This window comes from Microchirus variegatus, assembly GCF_963457635.1.
Source record: "Microchirus variegatus genome assembly, chromosome: 8".
Lineage (NCBI taxonomy): Eukaryota > Metazoa > Chordata > Actinopteri > Pleuronectiformes > Soleidae > Microchirus > Microchirus variegatus.
The window spans coordinates 26234860-26262260 of NC_139809.1; the positions used below are offsets into that span (position 1 = coordinate 26234860).

A 27401-nucleotide genomic window follows, 5' to 3' on the forward strand; every position below is an offset into this window, starting at 1 on the left:
GCAGTTTATCTTTCTCAAAAAACCTAATATACGCTAATGTAAGTCACATCAACCCGCTCGATGCTTTTACAGTCAGGCACCTTTACGGACACCTCTCACCGAAGCTGAGGACGATAACATGGCGGCTTCCTTGCGTCTGGGTCGCCAAGGAATTTTATTTGGCCTCAGATTTTCTAACTTAAATAAATGTTTGTGGTCAACAAACCCATGGCAGGAGCACGTCCGACATTTCTTTCCATCCCCATGGTTCCTCGGTGAGTGCTGACAGCCTCATAAAAGGATAACTGATGCCCTTTTCAATGCTGACATTCTGTATCCTCGTAGTCTGTTTAGGTTAAAAGTGATATTATATTACTTCGCTGTCGTTTTCAGCAGAATGATAACTCAATTCAATTGCATTTTATTTAACAACAGTTTGTTATAACCAGTCCCAGCTGTATTTTTCGGCTTTGGAGCCAGGTGAGGACTTGTAACGCTTGCCCTGGGCTCAGCTTGCTCTCGCATTTGTTACTCGATTTTAAGTCACTTGTGCTACAGTTTTTATAAGAAAGGCATCACTGAGACAATTTGCAGACTGTTGGTTAATCAGCAAAGCGTATTCTTTTAGTGTAAGAATGGTGTCCTTTCTTTAATTAACGGTTGCATGTTGGCACCATAAGGTAAACTGATAGTCACCCCTCATAATGAACACACAGCACAAATGTGTATCTTGCTAAATGCTTACCTTGAATAAGTTAGTTAAAATGTGTTACCAACTATATATATATTTCATATAAATTGTGTTTATGGGCGTAAAGTAATCATTTGACCCATCATGATTGTTCACCTCATTTCATTCACATGAATAAGTCACAGCGGATATTTTTGCTAAGTAGAACCGGCACAGTCTAATATATATATATTTTTTTACTGCATTCCACTGTGGCTGGGTCATTCTGAGTTCTCTGGAGATGTACACACAATATATGTATGTCATGTACAGAAAACAAAACAAAAAAATAGACTTCGCTGACCATTACAGCTTAATAAAGGTTGATGTTGCTGATGATCAAACTAGCAGCATAGATATAGTTATTTCACCTGTTGTCTGTGGTGTCAGCACACTAATTAGATATGTTTGTTTAACAGTTATATAATGCTGATGGTATAGTATAGTATATAATATTGAAAATGCTTGTTTGAAGAATGATGAAAGTGAACACAAATATTTTGACCTTCCTTCTACACTGTGCCATTGCCAAATACCCAGCAGATGGCAGCATTGCACAATGTGGAAAGATACCTCTATGGAAATTTAAGGCATCAAACCTTCTATTAAATGACATAGATGTGGTAACAGTACAGTAATTAATGGAGAAAAACCTGAGCAAAGTGACAAAACCACTTGCACAGACTTTTGATGTACTGTAGTGATGGTACAGTGGACATTGCACATCATGCATTTTGTTTATTGTGGTAATTGCATTTAATTTGTTTTAATTGTACATTTAAGAATTAGCTACATGGAACATCTTCATTTTTTTGAGTAGGCACATTCACTTACCTTTTCTAGAAGTAATTTTGTATCTTTGTGTGCTGGTCACTGTGCATACAGAATAGGGAACAATCCTTTTGGGTTATCATGTTCAAACAGTCTTTCATGTGCAGCACTGCAGGCTAGTTATAAAGCTGTGATGCCACCACAGCTTGGATTTGTTTGCTTTATTCCTCAGGGCAGCCTCAGGACCCAGGGTGCAACACAGTGCTTGAAGTCAGTTAAACTCTGGCTTTAGAGTGGTTGCAGCTGGTGACAGTCGAGGTCTTTGTTGGTAGCTGGAAGGCCTACCAGCGTATGTGCATCTCTGTAGCCTCTAGTGCTGTGTCAGCCAGAATAACAAACAAATACGTCACCTGCCAGCATTCTTCTTTCAACCCCGAGGTTTATTTAGCAGCCAAACACAGTTACCACTGGGCATGTTTCTTAATGCATTTTGACATTTACTCAGCTTAAAGTTGAAAGACATAGCTGTAGGAAAGTTCTGAATATATATGTGTGTATATATATATATATATATATTTTTTTTGTGGGAATAGTTTTGCCTTATTTGCCAGCCTCATGACACACATGACATGACATTGCCACAGCCACTAACTCAGTCTAAGTTGCATTATTCTCTTCAATCCTCTAGGTGTCAGCCCACTTAAAGTGCAAATGCCTGCTCTCTCCCCCACCATGGAGGAGGGAAACATAGTCAAATGGCTGAAGAAAGAAGGTAAAAGAAATTCATTACGCAAGATGTTATTTATCAGTCACTATACTTTACTACTGGACTTTTCTTTACAAGCTTGCTATATGCATGTGTTTTCCCCTTCTAATTGAAGCATAATTGTCCCTCACAATCACTCTCACAATGATGGCCCAACATTAGTACTACTACATAATTTAATATTTTACACTTTCTTCTGTAAGGCATAGGTCTGACCAGTGGAGCAAGTGAAGGTCTCTGGTGGCTCATTGACTCAAGGAAGCACAGCAGTTACTATTCATCACTGCTTAGCAACTCTACCCAGCCATGCGCCTCAGTCACTCTCTCATTTATCAGCAGACAGCACACTGAATTCTGATTGGCTGCTCTCCTGTGTTGCCATGTGCTTCTGTGGCTTGGGGTGAGACATGTACATGTGTTTGTAAAGGAGAAGGGAAAATAAAGAAAGATACATTCTCAGGGAAAAGCAAGAGACATCCGGGAAGGAACTGTCATTTACAGTTTTTACATTTACAGTTGAATCTGTTATAAAGACGTGCTATTTTTCTTTTGATAGGTACAATTTCCATTCATTACAGGGAGTCATTTGTATTTTCTAACTCCCTGTAATAGAATTTTACATAGTAGCACCATGACCACATTTAGACTCAACATTAACATCCATTCTGAGTGATCTAATCACAAGTGGACATGTGGTGAAGTTCAGCTCTGATCTGAATTCACCCATTTGCTACGTCAAAATAATACTCTTAATTTAGTAGAGCTGTTTGTACAGGTTATTAATGACCTGTATAACAAACAGAAATAATAAAACACAAATAATGACTCTGCTTGTATAAAATCTAGGTCAGTTTTACATGTCATCCAAGGTATTAGATGACCAAAAAGCATAAACAAAGCCTCAATATAAAGGTCAGGCATGTACAATGGAGACCAAGTAATACCATAATAATATTTTGATAGTAAATATTATAAAAACTATTTTAATCAATTACTACAAACATGACAGTGCATTCATCTGTTACTCTAAATCGGGACAAAACAATAGTATGTTTTTGTTTTTACTGCCTTTCTGGTAGAGCAGCTAGGTGAAAAAGCTTGTCATATGTTTAATCTTTAATACTTCACAACACACCTAACCCCTGGGGTCATACAGTGTTAAAGCCGCATACAAATCCAATCTCGACTCCGCTACTGCTTGCTCTCAGGGGCTTCCAACATCAATACTGCCTCTGCTCTTTCAACCTTCCCCTCACCCATCCGACATACTCTTCCCTTGACCCACCCATTTTATTTCTCACACCAACCAGTGTTAAATGCAATCGGCGTTCTCATATATTTTATAATTTAGATATGAATTTAAGATTTAACAACATTTATTCCGTACTTATGTCATGCTCTGGCCTTGATTTTGTTTATTTTTGTTGGCCAGAAAATAGAGATGACCAGATGTCAGAGCTCAATAACCCTCAACCTTTACCCCATATACCCTCACCTTCTCCCTACATCTTAAAAAATGGACACATGTCAAGAAGATGACTCAATCACGCTGTGCATTGCCTCAACTGTCAAAATATTACCAAGTGCTTCAAGCTGCAGTGAAACCAAAGCATTCATTGACTTCAACATTATTAATAGTATTAATAGTACACTATTAATTCCTGTCAAAATAAAGATGTACATCCAAACCACGGCAAATGTCTATTTTTTAGTAATTTAAGTATTGTCTTGATTAATATTTATATAATCATAGAAGTGTAGGGATAGTATTTTTTATTCTGAATATAACCTAATTATCTGTCTGCAAACAATATAGTATGATCGTCCACTAGGTAACATTAATCAAATGCACTCCTTGGACACTTTGTCCATTTAGGGCGTAGCTAAAAACACAAACCATGAAAGTTACATTGCTGTAGAGTTACCTCAATACACTGAGCAGCGCAAACTGAACATTCTATACAAACACATTTTAACTTGTTTATGAGCACTGTTGTTTCTTTCTAAAAGCAAATCTCATAGTATACGTTGAAAACAAATGAGTTCCTCATAACAAGAGTGCGTAATGGGAGGAAAAATATTTGTAGGACTTTTTAAGTATTTTCAAGATTTTGATTTTACTTAGCCTCAGTGGTTACCTTAGCCATTTATCTTTCATAATTGGCCACACATGGCAGTGTTTCCAAATCCTGGTCCTCTGTGACCCCTGTCCTGTTATACAACATTAAAGTTCTGCAACACCCATTCATACGAGGCAGGGAAACATCTAGAACATGCAGGACAGAGGACCTGAGGACCAGGCCACTCAATATAAATAGCAGATTCACAGAAGTACTGAACCTATTCCACAAACACAAGAGGGTAAATTTGTCTCTGTACTTTTTTCCTTGATGAAGCCCATGTGGGCTGGTCCACAAAATGCTAAAAATGTATTTAAGAGTATAGAAGAAGTGAGGAGTTGCACTTAATTGCCATCTTTTTTCCCACTGCTAAGCAGATGCTAATATATTCCAGCTCTGTCATGTGGTAGCGCAATGGGAATTCAATGGGAATTCACTGGGCCTCGAAGATCTTGACTTCTATTAGATTTACTGCATTTCTGTATCTTACATTCTTTCCCATGAAACATTGATTCGGCTTTTCATTTGATATGTCAGCCGCAGTCAGAGCAGTTATATCCCTGCATAACCTTTTTGTACCTTCAGTGGAATTCTCTTATCTTCATGACAACTAATCTGTTCTCTTTATGAAATGTTCCATTAAAAAAAAGCAGATGACTGTGATGCATGTGTGTTGCATGTTTATTTTTTTAAATATGTTGATTGATGTTTAGTGCTGTATTGTCTTCAGGTGAGGCAGTGGCTGCAGGTGATGCCCTTTGTGAGATTGAGACTGACAAAGCTGTTGTTACCATGGAATCTAGTGACGATGGCGTCTTGGCTAAGATCTTGGTGAGTGAGCATAAACTGAACATGTTCCGCATGAGATGATAAGATTAGATCATTTTATTTACAGTTGCACATGAGTATGGAATCGACATGTTACCTGGAAACAGAGGGTTTAGGTTGCATAATTTAAATTAAAATCTGTTTATATCCACTATTATAAGTTCTCGTGTTTTTTGTGTGCAAGTCATTTAGGGATTCTTCTTTGAATATGCTTATTAGCTACGCAAATCGTTTTCCCATGCAGTGATTGCAAAGCTTTGACAAGATGTCTTCAATGACAAATAGCTCTCCTTCCATCCCCCACTGTCCTGTTTGTTGTTAAATTCTTAATAAGCAGCCAAAGATGGAGCAATCAGCTGTCTTTCATCAGTATTCCACCACATCTTTGTTCCTCTGAACAGACGGACAAGGGTGTTCAATCTTCTTTTGCTTTTTCACTGTATATGAAGAGATCCAATTACAGTATGTAAACAAATAGTATGTAAACTGGTAGGAAACTAAGGTAATTATAATAATATGCAGACTTTTGGGGGGTTTCAGTGTTTTAAAAACAAGGATGATGGTGAGGTGTTTTTTTGTTTGTGTGCTGCATGTATAAGAACCAAATGCCTTGCTCCACGTCATAAGAGAGCCCCCATCTCATAACACAACATGTTCCTTGGCTGTGTTATTTAAGGCACCCTAACATTCTGGTGAAGCCTGAATGGAGCAGGGTTTAATGAGGCAGTGTGTATATCTGCAAAACCACCTTCATACAAAAACAACCATTCGGCACTAGCAGATGTACATAACAAATGTCCACCCAGATACACTCTGCCCTTGCAGTAATTAAATTGCTGAATTAATAAAAAGAGGGATGAACTCTCTATTAGGGAGAATAGGCTTGTATTTCATTTCATGTCTGTCATTTCATCCGCTCCCTTTTTTCCACATTCCCCTATTCCATCCTTGTCTTCGCTGCTGTGGGGATGAGGTAGTTTCCATAGCAACCATCCAGGAACTCGGGGTATAGGGCCTTACAGCTGAAGCTGGCAGAGAAAGATGGTCTGCATTAGATAAGCCGCCCAGCCCCCCCCCCCCCCCCGATGGAGAGTATGTGTGTATTTATTAAGAAAAACAGTAACCGGCTTGTGGCATTATTTCAGAGATTTGTACACTCCTTTAGCAAAGTACAGGCAAAGTGCCATCCACTTTGTCTGGGTCCGAGTACATTAGCCCTCAGTGGTGTAATTGTGTCACCCCCAAGCACCCATTAGGTTTCTAATTTAAAGGCTTTGTAATTATCTGCCTGTGGCCAAGATGCTTTAACAGGCTGCCGTAGACGTGGAACTTCCTGTGCTCCATAGGGATTATTTATGGGGGTCAAATACTGCTGTGGCCCAGCCATTGCTCTCAGGGGTTTGAGAGAAGGGAGAGCGAGCACAAGATCGTGTTGTTACTGGTTTGTAGGGGGTAGGAGCTCTGGCACTGCAAGCACAGATTACTGAATCTCATCATACTGGTATTGTGTTGCCTTACCCTGACCTGGGGGCTTCAATCTGAAAATCTGCCTTGGCTACAATCAATCATAGCCTGTAAGAAATGGCACACATTTATAAATGCAGCACATGGATGCACATTGCTCCTCTGTCTCCAGATGTATTTAAAAATTAATGCTACAGGGGATGAAATGTTGCCTTTATTAAAAAAAAAAAAGATTTATAGTTATATGTACAAGTATGTTGTGTGAGCTGCAGATTGATGTCATGAAAATATATAGTTGATGAATATATACATTGATGGAGATATCCTCACTATTCCAATACTCCAATTTTCTCACTCATCATTCCCTTTCTCCCCCTTTCCTCATCTCTTCACACTGTAAACCAGTGGATCATTCCAAACACCAGCAGGAATGTGTCTCCTAAATCAATATTTATTATAAATCACTTTCTTAACCTAAAACATTTGTCATATATCTACCTGATTTGACTTTAATGAAGATCCTGTTACAATTTAAGAGATGTTATCACTTGTATGTGGTTTGCAACTAGGATTTGAAAATTTGTGGTAGGATCATTTTTTCGTTAGTCAAGCTTCAGTTTTGTATTGACGAAAAAAGTGACGCATTATTACATGATGCAATTAAAATATAATGTATGATGTATTCTAATAAAAGGATGAACTTTTAATATTCAAAAATATATTATTTGTATTCAAAAGCCTACCACATTGGCAGAGAACAGTGTTGCATTGTTTCAAAATGTGATTAAATCAATCAAATAGGTCTCAAAAACAAAATACTGTATCTCACAAAGGGTTTTGTGTTTTTCAGTTATAGCAGACACAAATAATGTTGCTGCAATGTTCTTTATGGAATCTCACGTCTCACTTTAAAGAAGTCTAGTCTTATCTTTGTATGTGCATACTGAGAACAGATCTATCTTCCTGTTGCAAGTAAATCTACTCACACAGCACCTGGAAATGTGTACTCTCTTTGACCATGAGCTGATGTCTTATGTAGTTATCAGCTTTAGTTGAATATGCCAAAGGCTTCACAGCATCCTGTTTGATGAAGTTGTACATTGCTAACTGTGTAGACCAAGGTTAATGTAATAGAGCCATGTGGACTCTCATGGGGCTTTTATGGCTGTATGATAACACTTTGATTATAAGTAGGTTAAACCTCTTAAAAAGATCTAGACTCAATTTCTTCAATCATTATCCTTGTTGATGGGCTCTCAAGAGGTCCCTCAAGAGCCCTATCTGAGATCTGTTTGATTTACAGTGAGAATGAGTATGACAAACTGTCACTTAATGTCACAATTCATTTGTTTGCATTAACCGAAGGAGAAAAGCTGGCTTTGAGAACACGCATGCATTTTTCAAGGTGCACATCATGGTCAAAACAAAATCATATTGCTATTAATTTCACAGGTATTGCAATTCACCATACTATTCATAATTGGTATGCCTTAACATTTTTTGCATCTTAACCCATTTTCATGAAAAAAATATTGTTTTGCTGAAACATATTTTCTCATTTGAAAAGTAAGATGTTTTTTTTGCTGTTGATTTGCTGCGGTATTGCAAAATGTCATCATAATGCTGTGTGACACACACGCTGTCTTTATCAAATAATTGCAATGCATTTATTTCGGTATTGCACTTGGTCATATTGCAATTTCAATTATTGTGCTATCTTAATTTTGCAGCTCTACATTACTCACATTAATTTCACTCAGAAGTCCCATTTATAAGTCCAAATTCAGTGCAAATTAACTAACAGACTATAAAGCACACATTAGAATTTTGTTTGAGTTTTTGACTGTGGAGGAATTGCAATTTGCTTTACTTGTATTGCATAAAAATGACTTGAAGAGTGGATATTTCTAATATGACATGCTCATAGTGAAGGTCAAATTTTATCTCACGTATTTCTCTTGAAATTTATTTGACCACAAGTGAAACCAGTTTGGTTATGTGACAAACGCTGAGGTGTGAGCATCAGTTATACTTCCTTCCTATAGTTACTGTTCTATAACCATTTGATGGCAGTGTTGAGCCCCACTCCACAACAGTGCACTTAGCATTTGTTTATGCAACTACTCACTATACCAACTGTGTTGGAGCCTATGATCTTCCCAGCAATCATGCACATGCACATGCATGATTTGCAGGAAATAATGTTACTCCTCCTGGGAACATTTTTCTTATAATTTTTTTATTGTCACTATACTGTGACTTCAAACCGCTCCGAGCATCACCTGCAATTTTTTTTTCATTCTGCCAAGGCTGCTGGAAAATTCACTCAAATGTATTTATTTACCAACTTACGAGCAACATGCATAAATGTTTATGCTTTTTGATGGCTATTAAATGATGACACATTATCACATGCTGTTTTTTATGTGTACATGTAATAATTTCACTTTATAATGAGTGCACGAGTCACTCAATTTCGTCTCCTCCCCACATATTTTATACATATGCTTTATCTTCAGGCTGTCATAAAAACATATCACATATCGTAGCTATCCTCATGTCATGATACAATGCTTATTGTCGTAAAACATGTTGCGGTTTTTCTTACATTTCAGTCCCTGTGGGACTAACGACGGGGACTCTGTGGAAATTTATTGAGGCCCCGATTTCTCAAAGTAGCCCTTAGGCTCCTTCACCATCAATCAATTTCTCCTGACCATGTAGGCCATGTGTTTGCATACACATGTACAAAAAGGTAGTAATTGACATTGTTAGTCACAAATCAAACCTATTTGTTAAGAGTTCTATTTCTTCTTAAGGGTTGCTTATATTACAACCTGAAGCTCTTTGTTATGTGTTGTGGTGGTTTCTAAGGGTTCAGATAGCTTTTTGTTCACCATCATTCATTATTCTTTAAACTACCACTTTATGCATTGATGTTTCATCCTTGGATACAAAATCATATGTTAGGTTTATTGGCCTAAAACTCGGCAAAATTACTGATTGAGATATTGAGATATAAAATCATGGAATCAGTAGACTCAAGGTTGTGATATCGGTGTTGGACAGTAAGAAGATAACCAGAGACTAAAAGCAGCATAGTATAACTTTGTACTTTGAGTTTGAGAGTTGTGTCCTTTTTTATTTGGTCAGTTGTATGGGAATTAGAAGTTATTACCCCTTGGCTGATGTTTACTGATGAAATAAAAGAAACAGAGCCGGGCTCTGATGTCTCCATGTCTTCATCTTCTCCGTTTTCTTCATCTTTCTCTTATATTGAGCTGCATCTTTTAAGAGCTCAGACACTAGAGTAGATACCTTTTTCCTGAAAGGAGATTAAGAGCAGCCACCCATCTCTGTGTCCCTGGCCTTTCATTTAGACTGATCAATATTGACTGAGAAACAACACCTTTGGGGAGAGGAGCTAAAGGCTGGCTGTGGATTTGGATTACTAACAAGATTGTGAATCAATTGCTGACAGCTTTGGACCACATGAAAACACATCTACTGCACTCTCAAGTGTCAATTCCAGCATAGTCAGGTTTTTGTCACCTCAATAATGTGACAACGTAGTGAGTGAAATTGAGGCGAGTGAGAAGGCAGTGTCTCTTTAAAAAGGACTAACCCAATAGTGGCTGTCATTGACATCTTTTCATTGACCACTGGTTAACTTCATTACCACTTTACTTTCATCAATGTTCTTTTTTTCTATTCAAATTATACAGCAGGATACCTTAATACATCTCTCCTCTAATCTTGTCAGTGTTTTCTGTGCCAGGACCCTTTTATGCAAGTACCTCTTTCAAATTCTTCACAGATGGAGGAGGGTAGTCGCAACGTGCGCCTGGGTGCTCTCATTGCCCTCATGGTGGAGGAAGACCAGGACTGGAAGCAGGTTGAGATCCCACATCCAGATGCTCCAGCTCCATCTGCACCCCCACCTGCTTTGCAAGTAGCCACTGCCCCAGTTGTGTCCCCTGCTGCTTCATCGCCACCTCCAACAATACCAGCCATGTCAGGACCGTGAGTGCTGATTTATTCATTTTAACTGTTCAAATCATACCCCACTACTCTATAGATTTGTCTTAATCAATGTGCAGACACTTGATTATAAGATGTAGAGACTTGCTAAGACCTCTAGAGTGAATAGAGTTCTAAGTACACATCAGTGTGGCAATAATGGAGGATCACAAGCCAAATACAGTATGATTCAGATTTATTTGTTGTTTTCCATTAAACAAACTTGATTGTGTCCGTTTGTATTGTTTTAATAACTATCTACTGGTTAAGTTTATTATTTGAGGAAAGGGCTGTGTTAGCATCAAAACCAGGTTATGCCTAACCAGGTTAATTTTCAAATGCAATTCTTACATTCCCGTCCTGTGTTGCTCAACTACATTAAGTGGTGTAAATATTCATGAGCAGTGACCATAGGATGGTCCCATTTTTCAGTTTTAAATTGTTCCACTACCATCTAAATAACTGGATAAAATCATATTAACAGCCCAAGCTTACAGTTTAGATTCTCGTGTGAGATGTCAAAGGAGCTGCCACAGAAGAAGCAGGGCTTATTTGTTATTCAAATATTTCATGCTTATCTTGTCCACATATTCAGATTTGCACCTTGGCTGCATCACTGTATCACACTGACAGCAATGAAAGACACTGTGTGTAGTGGATTGTGCAGCTTGCATTTGTACAAGGAAATACATGCAGGAGAGAGTTATATTCAGACAGTTAATCTCAATACCACTAATGGGCAGATTGACTCAGATGTAGATCATTGTAGTCTGTTAAGACAAAACAACAGATGCTGTATGTTCTGTACAAGTATATGCATTGGGAAAATAACTTTTGAAAACCTCTGTAGTTTTCACTATGGTTCTTGTAAAATTGATATTGCACAGCTTCAGTTTTTTTCAAATGTATTGATTATCTCATGTTATCCTTGTTCAGCTTACGTCTGAGTCCAGCAGCAAGACACATCCTGGACACCCATCGTATAGACCCAAAGCTCGCCACACCCACTGGACCAAGAGGACTCATCACGAAGGAGTGAGTATAACTGAAGAATGGGTCAGCTTTAAGATGACAGTCATAAAGTCATAAAACACCACTTTTGTCATGTTCACACCTGGTATTTTCTCTTTCTCACCAACGGGTCTTATCAACCACAATGTATCCTTTCCTGATTATCACACGTAATCATGTACATGTAATCAAAGGACCCAAACTGCCATTGGTGAATTTAATTGGGATTTTAAAAAACAAAACAAAAAAACCCCACATATTTATGACATTGTCTTTTCTACAAACCGTGCTGAGGTCCAACTACATACGATACACACTCACTTGAATTTAAGAATACTGAAAACTGGTAACAGACATGTTTTGACTTTTTTTCTTGGGCTTCTTTTTGTTTATGTCACAGTGATCTGAAACAAAGCTGTTGTGATATAGGTTGTGGGGTGATGGATTTATTGTGATATGTTGTGTGACAAAGACATGGTTCAGATTTAAGGTGCTGCAATCCTGTTAAATTGTGAAGTCACACACACACACACACACACACACACACACACACACACACACACACCTCTAATGGGCACCTGCTGTCAGCAGGGACCTGATTGAATGCTCTTGTTGCCCACCTAACACCCTGCTGGGGAAACTCATTTAGCAACTTCTGTCACCATAGCAACCAATTCTCCTGGACCCACTGGTGACCATAGAAACTAAGATCATATGTTTTTTTGGGGGGGATTGATTTATTGTCCTGCAAACTATAAATACATTGAAAACGTATACAAATATTGTAAATAAGTATTTGTGTTTCCTCCTTAATGCTAATTTTATTTTCGATTTTTAGTCACACAAAAGTTGAAAGTTGAAACTTAATTTCTGATTTAATCACATCAGTTTAAATTTGTTGTTTTTAGAAATGAGACATGAATGGCTTGGTTATTATTGGTCTCTTATTGGCATCCAAGCTGGCTAATTAGCCCCGAGACAAATGAAGGCTGATGCTAAAGGAGGGCAGAGGAAGAGTGGGGGGATGAGAGACTCTGCAGGCAAAGAGGGTTTGTGAAAAAAAAAACGTGTGCCTTAGCTCACATTGTCCTTCATGAACTGGATGATTGGCTCCTCCAAACTGTTTTCTATTTTCTGTAAAAGGCATAGGAAAATAAATGTACAGACTTCTTATAAGGCTTTATATAGGATCTGCTTTCTCATATCTTTCTGTTTGGAGAAACCAAATTCATGAATTGATTATTGATCAGTGTCAGGTGGCTGCTAGCTCAAGCACATGGAGATTCATTGGCTTTATATCCAGTTCATCCAGTTACAACTTTGGTAACTTTATTCTTTCACTTCTAGCCAATGTACGTAAGGAAATTAAAATGTCCGAGATGAGGTATACAATGTTGGCTGTTTATGTTCTCTCCAGAAACCCAATCTCCTTGTGTGAATAGTTTCACATAGGCTTAGTTCCTTCTGGAGACCCGGTTTTCCTTCCTTTGTCCTTCGGCACATCAGATAAGACTGAAACCAAGAAAAGGTACTCCTCCTACTCCACAGTATGCTCTAGTGGGGCCCCACTATGGTGGGCACGAATAACAGAGGTCAAGCAAGCCAATGCTGAGATCATAGCATGTTACATAATCCACTCCACGCCAAGGTTTGTTGTCATAAATAACAATGTAAGCTCAGATGATTGATGGTTTTTACTTAATAAGGGATCATACCAGTCTTTGCATTTGCAAGTATACCTTTGTCATCCACCCACTGATTCCCACAATTAAGCATGGTGTATTGATGCAGAAGGACAAAATGTTGCTTGTTGAATCATTTGCAAAGGAAAGAAGCCCTTTCCTTACGAAGATTTTTCTGCAATTATTATAAAGCTGCTCCGTTTATTGTGCTTGTCTGTATAAAATAATCCAGATTTAATGTAAATATACAGAAGTTAAAGATCAATGCATATGCACCTTCCATTACTGTGTAGTGTAACACTGACTTTTTCTTTGACAACACTGGTATTATTAGCAGTTAGAGTTTTGCTCATTGCTTTCTGATATGGAAACACTACATCCACACATGTCCAGAAAACACAAACAACCCAAAAAGTTAAAAACGATGGTTATACAATACATCGTCAGTGTTATTTCTCTTTTACACAATGTCAGGCCACAACCGATTTCTTTCAAATTTATTTCTGCGCTGCGTTTTTGTTTCAGTCCAGTGGAGCAGTGTTCAAGACTACACCACTCTGTCCCATCTTAGCTTGTCTTAGGAGGCAGTGCAAGATGAAGTTTATTCATGTGTGTCTGTTTACTTTTAGTGCTTATTTTATTTGTGCCAATGTTTGTGTGAGTGCTTCTCTCCTTCCCTTTTTTAATATTCCAGTCACCCTCTCCCAGTCTCTCAGAAGCTGTCACTAGTGGTTTAAATAGTTGGTGTGAGCACATGCCAGCCTTCTACACAAAACGTATCTATGGTGTCATCAGCAAGTGACTACTGTGTGCTGCTGCTGAGCCGACTTTCTCTTTTTTCCTTGTCGAAATATTGTATGGATTCATATACAGACCTCATATATAATGTTTTTATTTTCACTTGGTTGACCTTTGCATGCACTTTTAAGATATTAAGTCACATGCAACCTTTTTCTCATTTGTTTTTGTTTTTTTTGGTGAGATGCAAATGTTAAATGCTCAGTCACTTTTGTTCTCTCAGGCAACTTAGGGGATTTCCAAGTTGCCTCATTCCCTCCACAAACAAATTCTCACATCAGTGAAAGAAAAGGAGGAACTGGTCATGGGATAGGAAAAAGGAGAACATAGCTGTGGGGCCTAGACAGTTCCTGGCTACATGGTGAAGTCAGAGACAGCTGGTTCAGACAAAAGACTGCATGCATATGGGTTGCTGGACCCTTGTGCATTGAACAGAATCACTTCAAGCAGGCACACCTGATACCTGCCCCCCCCCCCCTATTGCTTTGGTTGTGGAAATTAGTGGGTTCCGCCAGTACAGTGCATAATCATAAATAAGATATAGAACAAAAAGGCATGTACACAACAAACATGTCTTAGCTATTTGGTTGCGCTTTCTTTAAACAAATACCACTTAAAGTCTTTATGGCTCACCATACTGGTAGAGAGAAAAATAATCCATGACTTAAAAAAAAAGAAGTAAGATCTTGTACCTGTCACCTCATCCAAATTATTATCAGTGTCTGTTCACACTAGTAAAAAACAATTGAAGAGGCCTGAAGCCTGGCACAAATAGGAACCAAACAAAACTGCAGATGCATTCGAAAAATTAGCTTGTCGGATGGGACAATATGTGAGTTAACCACCATTCACCATTGATTAATATCATTGAAAAAAAATAAAAGACAATTTGCCAGTGTGCATGCTAATGTCCCAAAAACAGAAACTTTACACCAAAAATTAATCTTGAATGGAATGATATAAAAAGTGGTAATAGCACTTTTATGTTCCTTTTTAAATTATTTATTGAATTGTTTGTTTGTTTATAAAAATTAACCCCCTTTCTGCATATTTTTCTGTTTTTTTTTTTTTGCAGAGATGCATTAAACCTTTTGAAAACGTCTCCTGCACCCAAAGCAACACCAGCTGTGGCTGCCCCATCTGCACCAAGTCCTCCTCTCTCTCTGGCAGCTACACCTCCGCCCCCAGGCAGTAGACCAAACATCCCCCCACTGTCTGTACCAGGGAAGCCAGGAGCACCGGTGAGCAATCTCTCAGTCACATACCACACTGTGGTTGACAATTTCTTGTATTTTCATAACACTGCCGAAACATTTGTATCTGAACCATGAATGTATTATATGAACTGGATAGAGGACCGCCCCTTTGCTTCCGTTCATTCCTATGAAACTGCTCACCCAGCGCATATGCCAAAAATGGGGGAGGTGTCCTGTGAACACTTTTACAGCGGTCTCTTTTACTATTGCGGTCATGGGAAAATTGCTTTTTGGGCCTCATGGGATTTTTATTTATTGTTGCAGTACCCACAGTGGCCACCATGTAAAAATTGTCTTCAAGGCAGAGGGGGCGGTGCTCTATCCAGTTCATATTATACATCCATGATCTGAACTCTAAAGGAATTTAAGTGCCACTGCCTGTAGTTGTCGTTTTGGCTCTTTAGTGTCATCTCTCTATTTCTTTTTTCTCTGAGAAAATAAATGTTATCATGTAACTTCTAATAGCTAAGTTCTTTCATACCCCATTTCCATTGGTCAGTGTATTTTTTTTTAATCCCGTTATTCATCAATGGGAATGTGTCTTTTTTTGGCATTCACTCCCAGGTCAAATGACATGCAGGTTTCAGCGTCAGTGGGAATGTAAGAACTGGGTGACATCATCATCATCATCATCTCTCGCCAACGATATGACATTTTTTGGCTCAATGCTATGCTTTAATGTGTGTTGTGATCATTATTTTTTTAATGGGAATCGTGGTTAAAGAGAATCATGTTAATCACCTCTTATAGTGGCTTCACTCGGGTTTGAAATTATGGGTACACTTGCTAATTTCAGTGTGATAAATTATTTAGTATCCGTATGATATTGTTTTAGTCTTTATGGGTGTCTATGCTGTGAAATAATACCCATTGATTTAAAAGACTTTCAATAACCAGAAGGACACTTTTTACACAATCAGGCAGGTTTAATTGACATAAATTGACATTGACAAAAGATTCTACATTGTCAAAACTATGCATTTCTTTCAGTGATTAATAGCATGTGGGATACTTGACTTTGTCTTTGTCCTTCCCTTTTCCCTGTGGTTTTTCTCTTTGTGGTCTTCCTTTAGGGCACTTTCACAGAAATCCCAGCCACAAATATCCGCCGTGTGATCGCTCAAAGATTAATACAATCCAAAACCACAATCCCCCATGCGTATGCCTCTGTTGACTGTGACATGGCCGGCGTCATGCAGCTCCGCAAACACTTGGCCAAAGGTAAATACACAAGACTTGCACTTGCACATTAGCACTACCATTTATGTGCACATTTTAACACTATGTCCTTCAGTAACATTTCTGACAGTAATATTTATTAAAAAAAAAAGAAGCTTTACCATGAAGATATGGATTTCATGGTTTTCACATGACTGCTTATTTGACAAAGATGACAGTCTCTGAAAAGCACCCAAGCATGGCTTATAAAACCACAGGACTATTCTGAAATGATCCTCTGAAATTCTGAACTGAGTCCTGATCTTAATCCGACTGAACATTTTTGCAAAGATCTGAAAAATACAGTGTGCATGACACTTTTCAAACTAGAGATGGCTCGAGCAGTTTGCTCAGGAAGACTAGGCGAAAACACAAAACACATAATCTGAATTGTCTTAAACATGGAATAAATGTAACGATGGGGGCCAATTATTTTTGTCAGTCTCAAGTTATTTCTGAGATAGTTGCAGGTTATTGTGAAAGAGCACCAACATCAACAGATCTGATCTCCCTTCAGGGTATGCATCAAGATGCCAGGGCTGATGGCTAATCAGATCTCGATTAGGCACACAAATTGAAATATGAAATCTGATCTGTACTATATTGGTATACATTTTCTGTCTTAAATGAAGTGAGCCATTACAATCAAACAAGCTCACAAACAAAAACAATTATTATATATTAAAAAGGGTGTTCACAAAATAAGAAACATCAGTTTAGTTGTTTTGATGTGCTGACAGGGGAGTTACTGTAAGTGGTCCACTGCAGTAATTACATTTCTATCTGGTTCAAAGTATTTCAAATGGATTCTTGAGTGTTGGCTCTTCTATGTCCTATGTGATGAATGAAAGTATTCACGATAAAGAAGCGCATCGAAAGGCATATGTGTGAGGGCAGTGTGAGCCTCAGGAAAGCAGCTGTGTCCATCTCTCAGATAGATACTGTACAGATGGAACCTCAGTCTGGTAGAACACAAATATTACAACATACAAATAGGACACAGATCAGATCTTCCCCATATTTTGACAAGCACCCTTTACTTTCTCTGCCCCACATCCTCCTGTAGAAACTGTTATTGAGCAAACCACAAGTTCCTGTGAACACCCATCAGGATGTGTGGTTCTGAAAAGTAGCTATATCACAGCAGTCACCCTTCAGCGCTTTGCTGTGTTAAAGCAAAACCTTCATTTTTAATGGCTGCTTTTCACACATATCTTAAACCTGAACTATGCTGCTTACTTTATGGCCATTTTTGTATCCATACAGCAAGACTGCTGTTTTAGTTTCTTATTTTTTTTCCTCGCTGTAAAACTGCAAATCTCCTCAGTTCCTGTGTCTTTGATGGAGGAAACAGCATGGCCATTCCTGACCTATTAGCGAGGTTGTGTTTGCGTGTGTCTGTATTAGGGATTCTCTCTCCGGTTGTTTTTGTGGACGCTCATTGTTCAGGAGCAAAGCGATTTCACGGTTAGCTCGTTAATCACCCTGCTCACAGAGTTGATAGCCGTCTGGAACAGCACTAATGGAGGCAAGTAAAAGTTGGCAGCCATACCAGACCAAACCTGCTCAGCCCTCTGGTGTCATACAGACAGAGGGGAGGGGAGCAGAACTAGTGTTCATCATTCAATCCAATAGACAGCATCAACAATTTTACACCTCAATAAATATCCAGTATCAGTCATTTACAAAATGTGCATGAGATGGAGGTGTGTATCTGCTGTATATTCCATCTAGATTGTTCAACCATTACTATCTAGTTTTGTGTGGTATAACATGTTCCATGTCCTGTAATATTTGCATATGTTGTCATCCCTGTCAGAGATGATACCTACCACACCAGATCTATATATATATATATATATATATATATATATATATATAGATATAGATATAGATATAGATATATCTATATCTATATCTATATATATCTATATCTATATAGATAGATATAGATATATCTATATCTATATCTATATCTATATATATATATATATCTATATATATATATATAGATATATATATATATAAAAAAGCAGAAAAGTGCTCCTGGCATTAATTCCTTTTGCACTAGAATCAGGCTCACTCACTATATCTTTTTCTTTTCAGAACAAATCAAAGTGTCTGTTAATGACTTCATTATCAAGGCAGCTGCTGCAACACTTAAAGTAAGTTTATAGTTTAAAATGTTTTGTGTGTGTTGTATATATGTGGAATCTACAAGCTCTGCTTTTTGAAGGTACTACTATCTGGTCTTTTAATAATAATAATGCATTATATTTAAGGCGCCTTTCAAGACACTCAAGGTCGCCGAGTGTCTTGAAACTCAACACACTCAACTGTGTGTTGAGTCCTTAAATAGACTCAACACACAGTTCATACTGTCAATTATTTCCTAGTCAAGGGTTAGGGTTAGGGTTAGGGTTAACCCTAACCCTAACCCTAACCCTAACCCTAACCGATCCCTGTTATCCCTGTTGCAATATTTGGGTGAATCAGCTGCTAGAATTAGTCTTGCCCTCTCAAAAATTACTTTAACATTTTTATAGGAAAACTTTAAAGAAAGCTTATTTTTTGTTGTGAGGCACACATGGTGGTAAATGCAGTTTAAAAATGCATATGAACCTCTGGTAATGTACCTATTCCATCAGGCAATTTCTCAGCAGCATCTGATAAGAACAACATTGCCTGTAACCTTTTATTTTTTATGACTAAGCATGGAATATCTTATCTGTGTCAGTGAATGTGTCTATCTTCAGCATTCACATCTACCAGATGTCACAAGACATATACAGAAGGGAGACATGCATATAAAATGCTGCTGTAATAATAAGTGTCAGGAATGTGGAGTGTAAATGTCATGCAGAGCAACACAAGTCCACCTCATTGTCCAGACCTCATGTAGTACTGTTGGTACAATTTCCATGAGGTGCATCATTTGTGTAACTGTAATCTGGAGCTATTTCTTTGATACAGTATTGACAAGCTAGTGTATTTTTATGCAGATCCAATTTTTTCCAAGTCCACAGAAAATATATCTTTTGCAGTTTCTGAATAGCCTTAATGCTCCACCATGTCAGGATATCTAAATGGTTAAATACAGAGAATACAGTTTGTTTTTACTTTGATATGAACAATCTGGCTGACTTTGGACATTTTTTTTATTTGTTTTAGGAAATGCCTGAAGTAAATGTGACTTGGTCTGGTGATGGACCCCGTGCACTCGATTCGATCCACATTTCAGTCGCTGTGGCCACTGACAAAGGCCTCATCACTCCCATCATCAAGGATGCTGCAAACAAAGGAGTGCAGGAGATCTCCGCTAATGCTAAGGTAAATGTTACAGGACTTAGATGAGATAGGTCGATCCTGGAACAATATGGTATTGTGTAAACTTGTGATGCTTTATTGCTGTTGATAAATCATAGCTTCTAGCTGTGGAGGCGTTCAGTGCTCCTGGTGAAGACATGGAGTCTGTTGGTTTGTACATGGTATTAGATATGGGAGTTGAGGTTTGAGTTTAGCACAACTGTACTGGAGCACTATTGTTGTATTTATCTGGCTATTGCTCACATTTTTCCCTCTTATTGTGACTGTGATAAGAAGAAATGTACTTCAAATCACGTAGATAGATCTTGTTAGGTCTCAGATAGCTCGACACGAGGTTCCAGCGCTCACTGAGCACAGTGTATAATGAAGATATAAATAACAACTCTTTTTCCTGCTCGCAGAATATACAAACACACTCATTTTCCTATTGTCGTCATTGGGAAATTTGTCTTGAGCTCAACAGACCATTAGCATACACACCAGAGTAGACAGACAAGGTACACACTCAAAAGAGAAAAAAGCATTATTAAAACCAGTAGCAAAAAATCAACAAGCTAATAGAGGTGAAATAAATATATCAATAAGAAAGAGCAGTCAACCTCAATGCAATCTATGTCTAATTATTACTGCTTATTTTAGGCTACTTTTAGTTGTGATTGAGAGTGGGACAAGTGAGTTCTTGAACTGATTAGATTTGTAGCTTTGAACTCCGTATTCTCTGCCTGATGATTACAGCTCATACCGATAGTGCAGCACATGTGAGTATTTGTTGAAATTGGTCAAAGGTGGATGGCTTTGGAAGATACAGAAATGTTCCCAAACCAGGCAAATACTGTATGCCATATCTAATAATAGTCTCCATGACAACCTGATAAAACATAATCATAATTTCATAATTGACTTTATACAGGTGCAGTCAATGTAATGTCTACTTGCCCTTTCTTTCCCATCTACTCTTGTTGGTAAATTGTGCAATCACATGCAAGCACATATGCTAGTAAACAATGTCACACTAATTATTTGTTCCTGTCTGGCAGATAGCTATTGTTTTCTGTGCTGTGACAGAACATGGATTCACAGACCCTGGTTGCTCTAATGTCTTATTGTTCCTCCTCGTAGGTTCCCTGAGTGTCTCTTTTCTTTATCGGTTTCATTTCTTAGTCCAATAATTTTCATTGATCTAAGCATGTGTTGTTACCTCCGTCAGGGAGATTATGTTTTTGCCCTAATGGTCAAACTGTGAGTGGCATATCTGAGACAGTAAAGGGTGGATTTGGATAACATGTTGTGGTGATGTGGACTATGGCCCAAGGTAGAAACTATTCGATTTTGGTGGGCATCTGGTGTTGAATTGAAGAGTTTGGAGGTTTGCTTTTGAGTGCTATGTCTAGTTAAACATGTATGGTATGGTATGAAATATACCAACAAAAACACACAAAACCTGAAGCCTTTCACCAAAGACTCAAAATGTTTAAAAGAAAATGTATCTGAAAAGCTCTTAACATTTTTGATGAACAGTCAAATTGTTTTGCTTACTTTTTGAAATAGTTTAGCTTTAATGAGAAAATATGTCACTTTGTGTTTTATACCCTTTTAATATTAATAATAATTCTGATGGTGTTAATATTAATAATAATACTCATGATGATAATACATTAGCACTTCCAAAGGTCCTCAAAGGTACAGCTTTAGCTTACATTACTTTAGTGAAGACACATTTTGATGCATCACCATGAAAATATTGTACAGATAAATATGAAGCCAACAACAAGCCCAAGTTTTCACTTATCCTGTTTATAACGGAGATAAAGAGACGGTGCCTCTTTGATAAGTTGTAGTATTCTATAGCAGTTAGCCAATACTTAACGTTTGCTTATATCTTTTTCACATGAAAAAATAAAAAACTCTAGTGATTTATTGTGTTTGAAAGTGGTGATTTCTCTCTTCCCCAGGCACTGGCGCAGAAGGCTCGAGCTGGAAAACTTTTACCGGAGGAATACCAAGGAGGCTCATTCAGGTAAGCATAACAGATCATCTCTTAGGTTAAAGAAGAAGAGGCAGATGGAAAGTCGTGACTTCATAAAATTTGATGTTCTCGCTTGTTTTTTACGCTGTCCATTTTCTCTATTCAGTACATGTTGTTTTTTTATGTGCAGAACAGAGGCCCTTTCATCTTTAACATCTTCTATCTCACAATGTCCCTTCTATCCCAGCGATTAGCTAATCATCATCAATTCCCATTATTATCCCCTAATTCTGGTTTCATTGAGAGTCGGTTCATTATGCATTATGTATTCATTATGTATATTCATCTTTTCTTGTGGCACTGCTCTGGCTGTGGTCGTGGAGGGGTCTTCAGTTACTGTGCCTTCAATTGCTGAAAATAAAGTGGAAGGAAGGCCTTTTCAGCACATTAGAATTAATGGTGTCATAGAGACATAAATGGGGTTTCTGTGTCAGGCAGGAGCGATGTATTCCTGTGTGGAGATGCAGCTCATCCACTCATCCTCCTGAGGAAATGCGTGTTAGCCCTTCCTATATTCATTTCCCTTTTTCCCCTTGAGCTATAATTCTCATTAAGGCAAAATTGCAAACTGCCCTCTGCTCAGTTTTACTGACCATACAAAGCATTTTAGGGAGAGATGTGGAGATTGTTTCCTGTTCTGTGTTCTTTTTTTAAGAAAATAAGCTGATCACCGCACTTTATTTTTCTACATTTAATTCACGCTCTGTTTTTACTCAGTCACTCCAAAGAATAATTTCCTTTTATTGCATCACTGAGCTGGTTTTAGACTCACCATTATGTCCATGTCTTTTTATGCTTATTTGCCCATTGATGTAATATGCCCACTGTTTTCTCACCACCCATTCCCTCTCTCGCAGCATATCTAACCTGGGGATGTTCGGTATCAGTGGCTTCAGCGCCGTGATCAACCCTCCTCAGGCGTGTATCCTTGCCATCGGGACATCCCGGCAAGAGCTGCGGCTGAGCGAGGATGACCAGACCCTGCGCACCCAGCAGCTTATGACAGTAACGCTATCCAGCGATGGACGACTAGTGGATGATGAATTAGCCTCGCGGTTTCTTGACAAATTCCGCACCAACCTAGAACAACCACAACGCATGATTCTAGCCTGAAAAACAGAACAGATGTGTTAAAAGGGATAAAAAAGACACTTAGGCTCCGTAAAGGCTGCCTCATGTTTTCACAGAGAGATTCCCGTTTTATTTTTGGTTCAGGGTTACAAATTAATTGTGACAACTTCAGTTTGTGTATTAACTTCAGTTTGTAGTTTGCTCAGACGTAATTAACAAGCTTTTTGTCTGAGGAGTTAAAATTGGCTCTTGCCAGAGTGATACAGGATTCTCCCAGGGCTGCCAAATATTCCCAAGACAGATCTTACGAAGCAGGAAGTCCACATACTATAATAGGGATGATCTTTCATTCACACCAGTGTGTGCGTGTGTATATATTTAAAGTGGAGTCTCCAGTACTGGTGCATCTACTATGTTGTATTATTAATACACATGCAATAAAATGTAGGGTTGTAAAACCTTCTCTGTACATTAATTATGAAACATATTGCAGTGTAGTCCCCATTAAGGTAAACGATCATGCAGTTTCCAGTCGTTACAAATTTCAAACAAAATCTAAGCACTTGTTCATGTTAATATATTTTAACTTATTTAAAACGGATGCTGTGACATGCCATAAAACTGATCCTCTAAGTCCACATATTTTGTAAACCCAGCTATTTGGGTTTTGGTGACTGTAGATGCCAATAAAACACTGTTCAGCCCTCAGATGTGTGTGTGTGTGCCTCATTAAAGCATTTCTCTCCACATACATGATGTTGCACCGCTACTAGGGAAACCACAGATGTGTGTATGTGTGTCCCTGTGTCCGCCGCGTCTCTCTGTTTAATTAAAATCTGAAGAGATTACACAGTTGTTATTTCAAAGAAGCCAATTAGGATAATTTGCTGAGCGGTGTATACAGGTCAGTGTCTCCTGGCAGATGTGTATCTTTGCTTTAAGCTTGGGGAGAACAGCTGTTTACATAAGGTACTGAATATGTCCACACCACTCAGGCTGAGGTTACCCTGTGTATGTGTAAGCAGCTTATTTATATAAATCCTGAAGAATGGGTAAATCTGTGATTACTGTGATCAAGTCAGATTTCAATTTTACACATCCCATACTGCAAGAACCGTTACTAAAAAGAGAGGCCGCTGCAGGAGGAGCAGAGGAAGACCACAGAGAAGGTTCATGGATGTTGTGAAGGAGGACATGAGGACAGTTGGTATAACAGAAGACAACACAAGGGATATTGCAAGATGGAGGTAGATGATCTGCTGTGGCGACCCCTAAAGTGAGAAATATTTTAAAGAAAATATTTCTAATGTGAGTTGAGGCAGCAGCAAAACTGAGGTGCAGGAGCTGCATTACTGTCCCATATGATATGACTAATTATGCCCTTTTCTGCTGTTCTGTTTGCCACAGCTCTTCATGTCATATTTAATGTTTCTAGTCTATTTTTATAATGATCCTTCATTTGCTTCAGCAGTGATGCAAAACCTGAAGATATTCAAGGTGATTTGCAATCATAGGGAAGACAAAGGAGCTAAGACAAAGGAGCTTAGACATAAGTTGAGAGATGATATTTCATGGCACCTAAAGGGCCTTGGATATAATATATATATATTTCCAAAAAATGTATATTCCAAGAGACACCATTGGGAGCATTATAAGGACATTTAAGACTTATGGAACAGCTGCAAACCTACCTGGTCGTGGAAGAAAGCTCAGCATTTCATCAAGTGTGGCGACTCCTGCTGGTGTCTGACAGGGTAGTTTGGAGTAGGTTGCTGGATGGCAGGGGGCTGGGCCAGTTTGGCAATTTGGTAACTGGGGACACCTGGGCCGTATTCGGGTTTGCCATATAAGCAGGTTCTCATTCATTGTGTCTCGCTCTCTTTTTTCCCTTGCAGACAGACGCCTGTCTCCCCGGGGTGACGCGGCAGCCTTAGTTCTTTTGATTTCTTTTATGCATCATACAACATCCACACACACCATATTTACCATGCATGCACACCCTACATGACTGATCTGACTGACTCTCACACCTCACCTTATTGTATTTCCTGATTTATCTTCATTATTGATCTAAATAAATAGGATTTGTTATTCTTTTAAAGGTGCGTCTCCATTTGTTTGTCATGGCCTAGAGCCAGCTGTGACACAAGGAAGGACCCTCAGAAACTTAGTCACAACACCTAAGAAACCCCCCCGTGTGACTGCAAGACACGTACAGGATGACCTGATGAAGGCTGTTACAAGTGCATCTGTAGCAACTATTAAGACGTGCACTGACTAAACAAGGACTTCATCACCAGACTCCAAGACGCACTCCACTCTTGACCAGAAGGAACATCAGAACTCGAATAGAATACGCCAGGAGGAATTTGGATAACACTACAGAGTTTTGGGACACAGTGGACTGATGAAACCAAACTGGTTGGACATATTGACCAGCGGTATATGTCTGGCTTGCGAACTGTCACACTTATGACCAGAAGAATAAGCATCCCCATGGTCAAGCATGGAGGTGAGTCATTGATGATGTGGTGCTATATTTTTCTGTGGCAGGAATCTTGTTCGTGTACCTGGCATCCCAGAAATACAAGGCCATTTTAAAGAGAAACACGATGCCTTATGTTAACAAATTGAACCTTAGTGATAATTGGACTTTCCAGCGAGACAATGAACCCAAGCACACCTCCAACTCAACCACAGCTTGGTTGTGTAAAAGATCATGGAACTCCCTGGAACGACCTTCTCAGTCACCAGATTTAAATTGAATTGAAAATGCTTCTACTTGGGTCCAGTATTCAACAATTCAATATTTCATGTCACTTCTGTGCCGCAGATTGTTCCAATATTGGTGAAAATGCATCGATGCGAGTTGAGAGCTAAATATATCCATGGCAAATGTTCTAAATGTTTGTGTTGGGCCAATATCTCCTTACATCATTGGTATGCAAAATCTGTCAGGCTTAATATTTTTAAAGTGCACTAGCACTCACTGTTAAAACTCTTGCTTTCTTTGTTGCTGTTATTTCCCATAGTTGGTGCAGTGCTGCATTGTTAGATGGTTAAGTCATGTTCCTTAATTAAACATTTTGCTATCAGCTTGACAGCCGTTGGAGCTGTTAAGCAGATCAGTTGAACAATGCCCTTCCAAATCTCAGCTCTGCGTATGAACCAGAACAGGTTCTGACATTTCCTTGGCTTTCCTGTCACAGCATGACATTTACTCTGCTCACTGCTGCCCACAAATCCCTGTCCGACAATCTTATTCACAGTAACAGCTGGATAAGAGAGCCAACAGACAGAGGGAATCAGATTTGCTCCCACTGAGGTTTTGATGAGCTGTGCCCAGGTTCTCGGCGATGCCTGGGCAGGTGTTTAGGTCAGACTCACGGACACGCAGCATGGTGTAGAGTGAAAGAGGCAGTTGCTATGGAGACCTAAGTGGGCAAGTGTGCTCTTCTGCTGTGCTGATATTTGGATGTCCTTCAAAATTGTTGTCTGATGAATGTGTTGGTCCAAATAGCACATGTGGTCTGAATGGTCTCTCTTGTCTGAGAGATGTTGGCTCCACATCCAATGATGAGCTGGAAGGAGCTGTTATTACCTCGGCCAAGGAGGTTATGTTTTTGGCCGTGTTTGTTTGTCTGTAAACAGCGTAACTGACTAATTTGATTTGAGTATTTTGTTTTATAAAACTATTTTAACCTTGGAAGATAAGGGAGGGTAATGATTTGGTTGGGAGTTGGAATTGGGAGGCATATGGTGGAGGTTTGTACTCTTTGAGCACTTTCTCTATTATCTTATTATTGATTAGTGTACAGTCCCTGACAAAGGTCTTGTCACTTATCCATTTTATAGAAACAACAACTTATAACCTGACTTTTAATTAATCCATTGGTTTTAGAAATGGCTCATATGAAAGCAAAAACCCTCCCAAATTATGTTTGAATTTTTGCTTTCACTGAATTTTTGCATCACTGAAGAAATGTTGATCATTTGATGAACACAGAAAAGTCAGATTTTGGCAAAACAAAAGTGTTGAGAGTAATGTGATAATTAAACAAATAATGTACTTCAAATACAAAAATATGTTGCATAACATCAGTGACCTAAGTAGTGGTGCTGTGAGATCCATATACTGTATCTTGTATGACTTCCATGAGCTTGAAGGACTGCATCCATGCAGTTCAACAATGATTCATACACTTTATTGTTAAAGTCATCAGGAATAGCAAAGAAAGCAGTCTTATATGCCTCCCAGAGTTTGTCAAGATTCTTTGGTTTCGTCTTCCACACTTCCTCTTTTATTCTACCCCAGACATGCTCAATGATGTTCG

General features: G+C 38.6%; 1 protein-coding gene across 1 annotated transcript; it reads left to right on the forward strand.

Annotated features, from left to right (window-relative positions):
- The first annotated feature begins 117 nt into the window (after positions 1 to 117).
- pdhx (pyruvate dehydrogenase complex component X) lies at positions 118 to 23769 on the forward strand. Its single transcript, XM_083893894.1, has 11 exons — positions 118 to 254; positions 2169 to 2252; positions 5097 to 5197; positions 10476 to 10681; positions 11615 to 11713; positions 15245 to 15410; positions 16499 to 16646; positions 18750 to 18808; positions 19815 to 19973; positions 21923 to 21987; positions 22854 to 23769. Exons 1-11 carry the CDS (start codon positions 119 to 121, stop codon positions 23107 to 23109), a joined length of 1479 nt encoding a protein of 492 aa, XP_083750020.1. The 5' UTR covers position 118; the 3' UTR covers positions 23110 to 23769.
- Positions 23770 to 27401: the final 3632 nt, after the last annotated feature.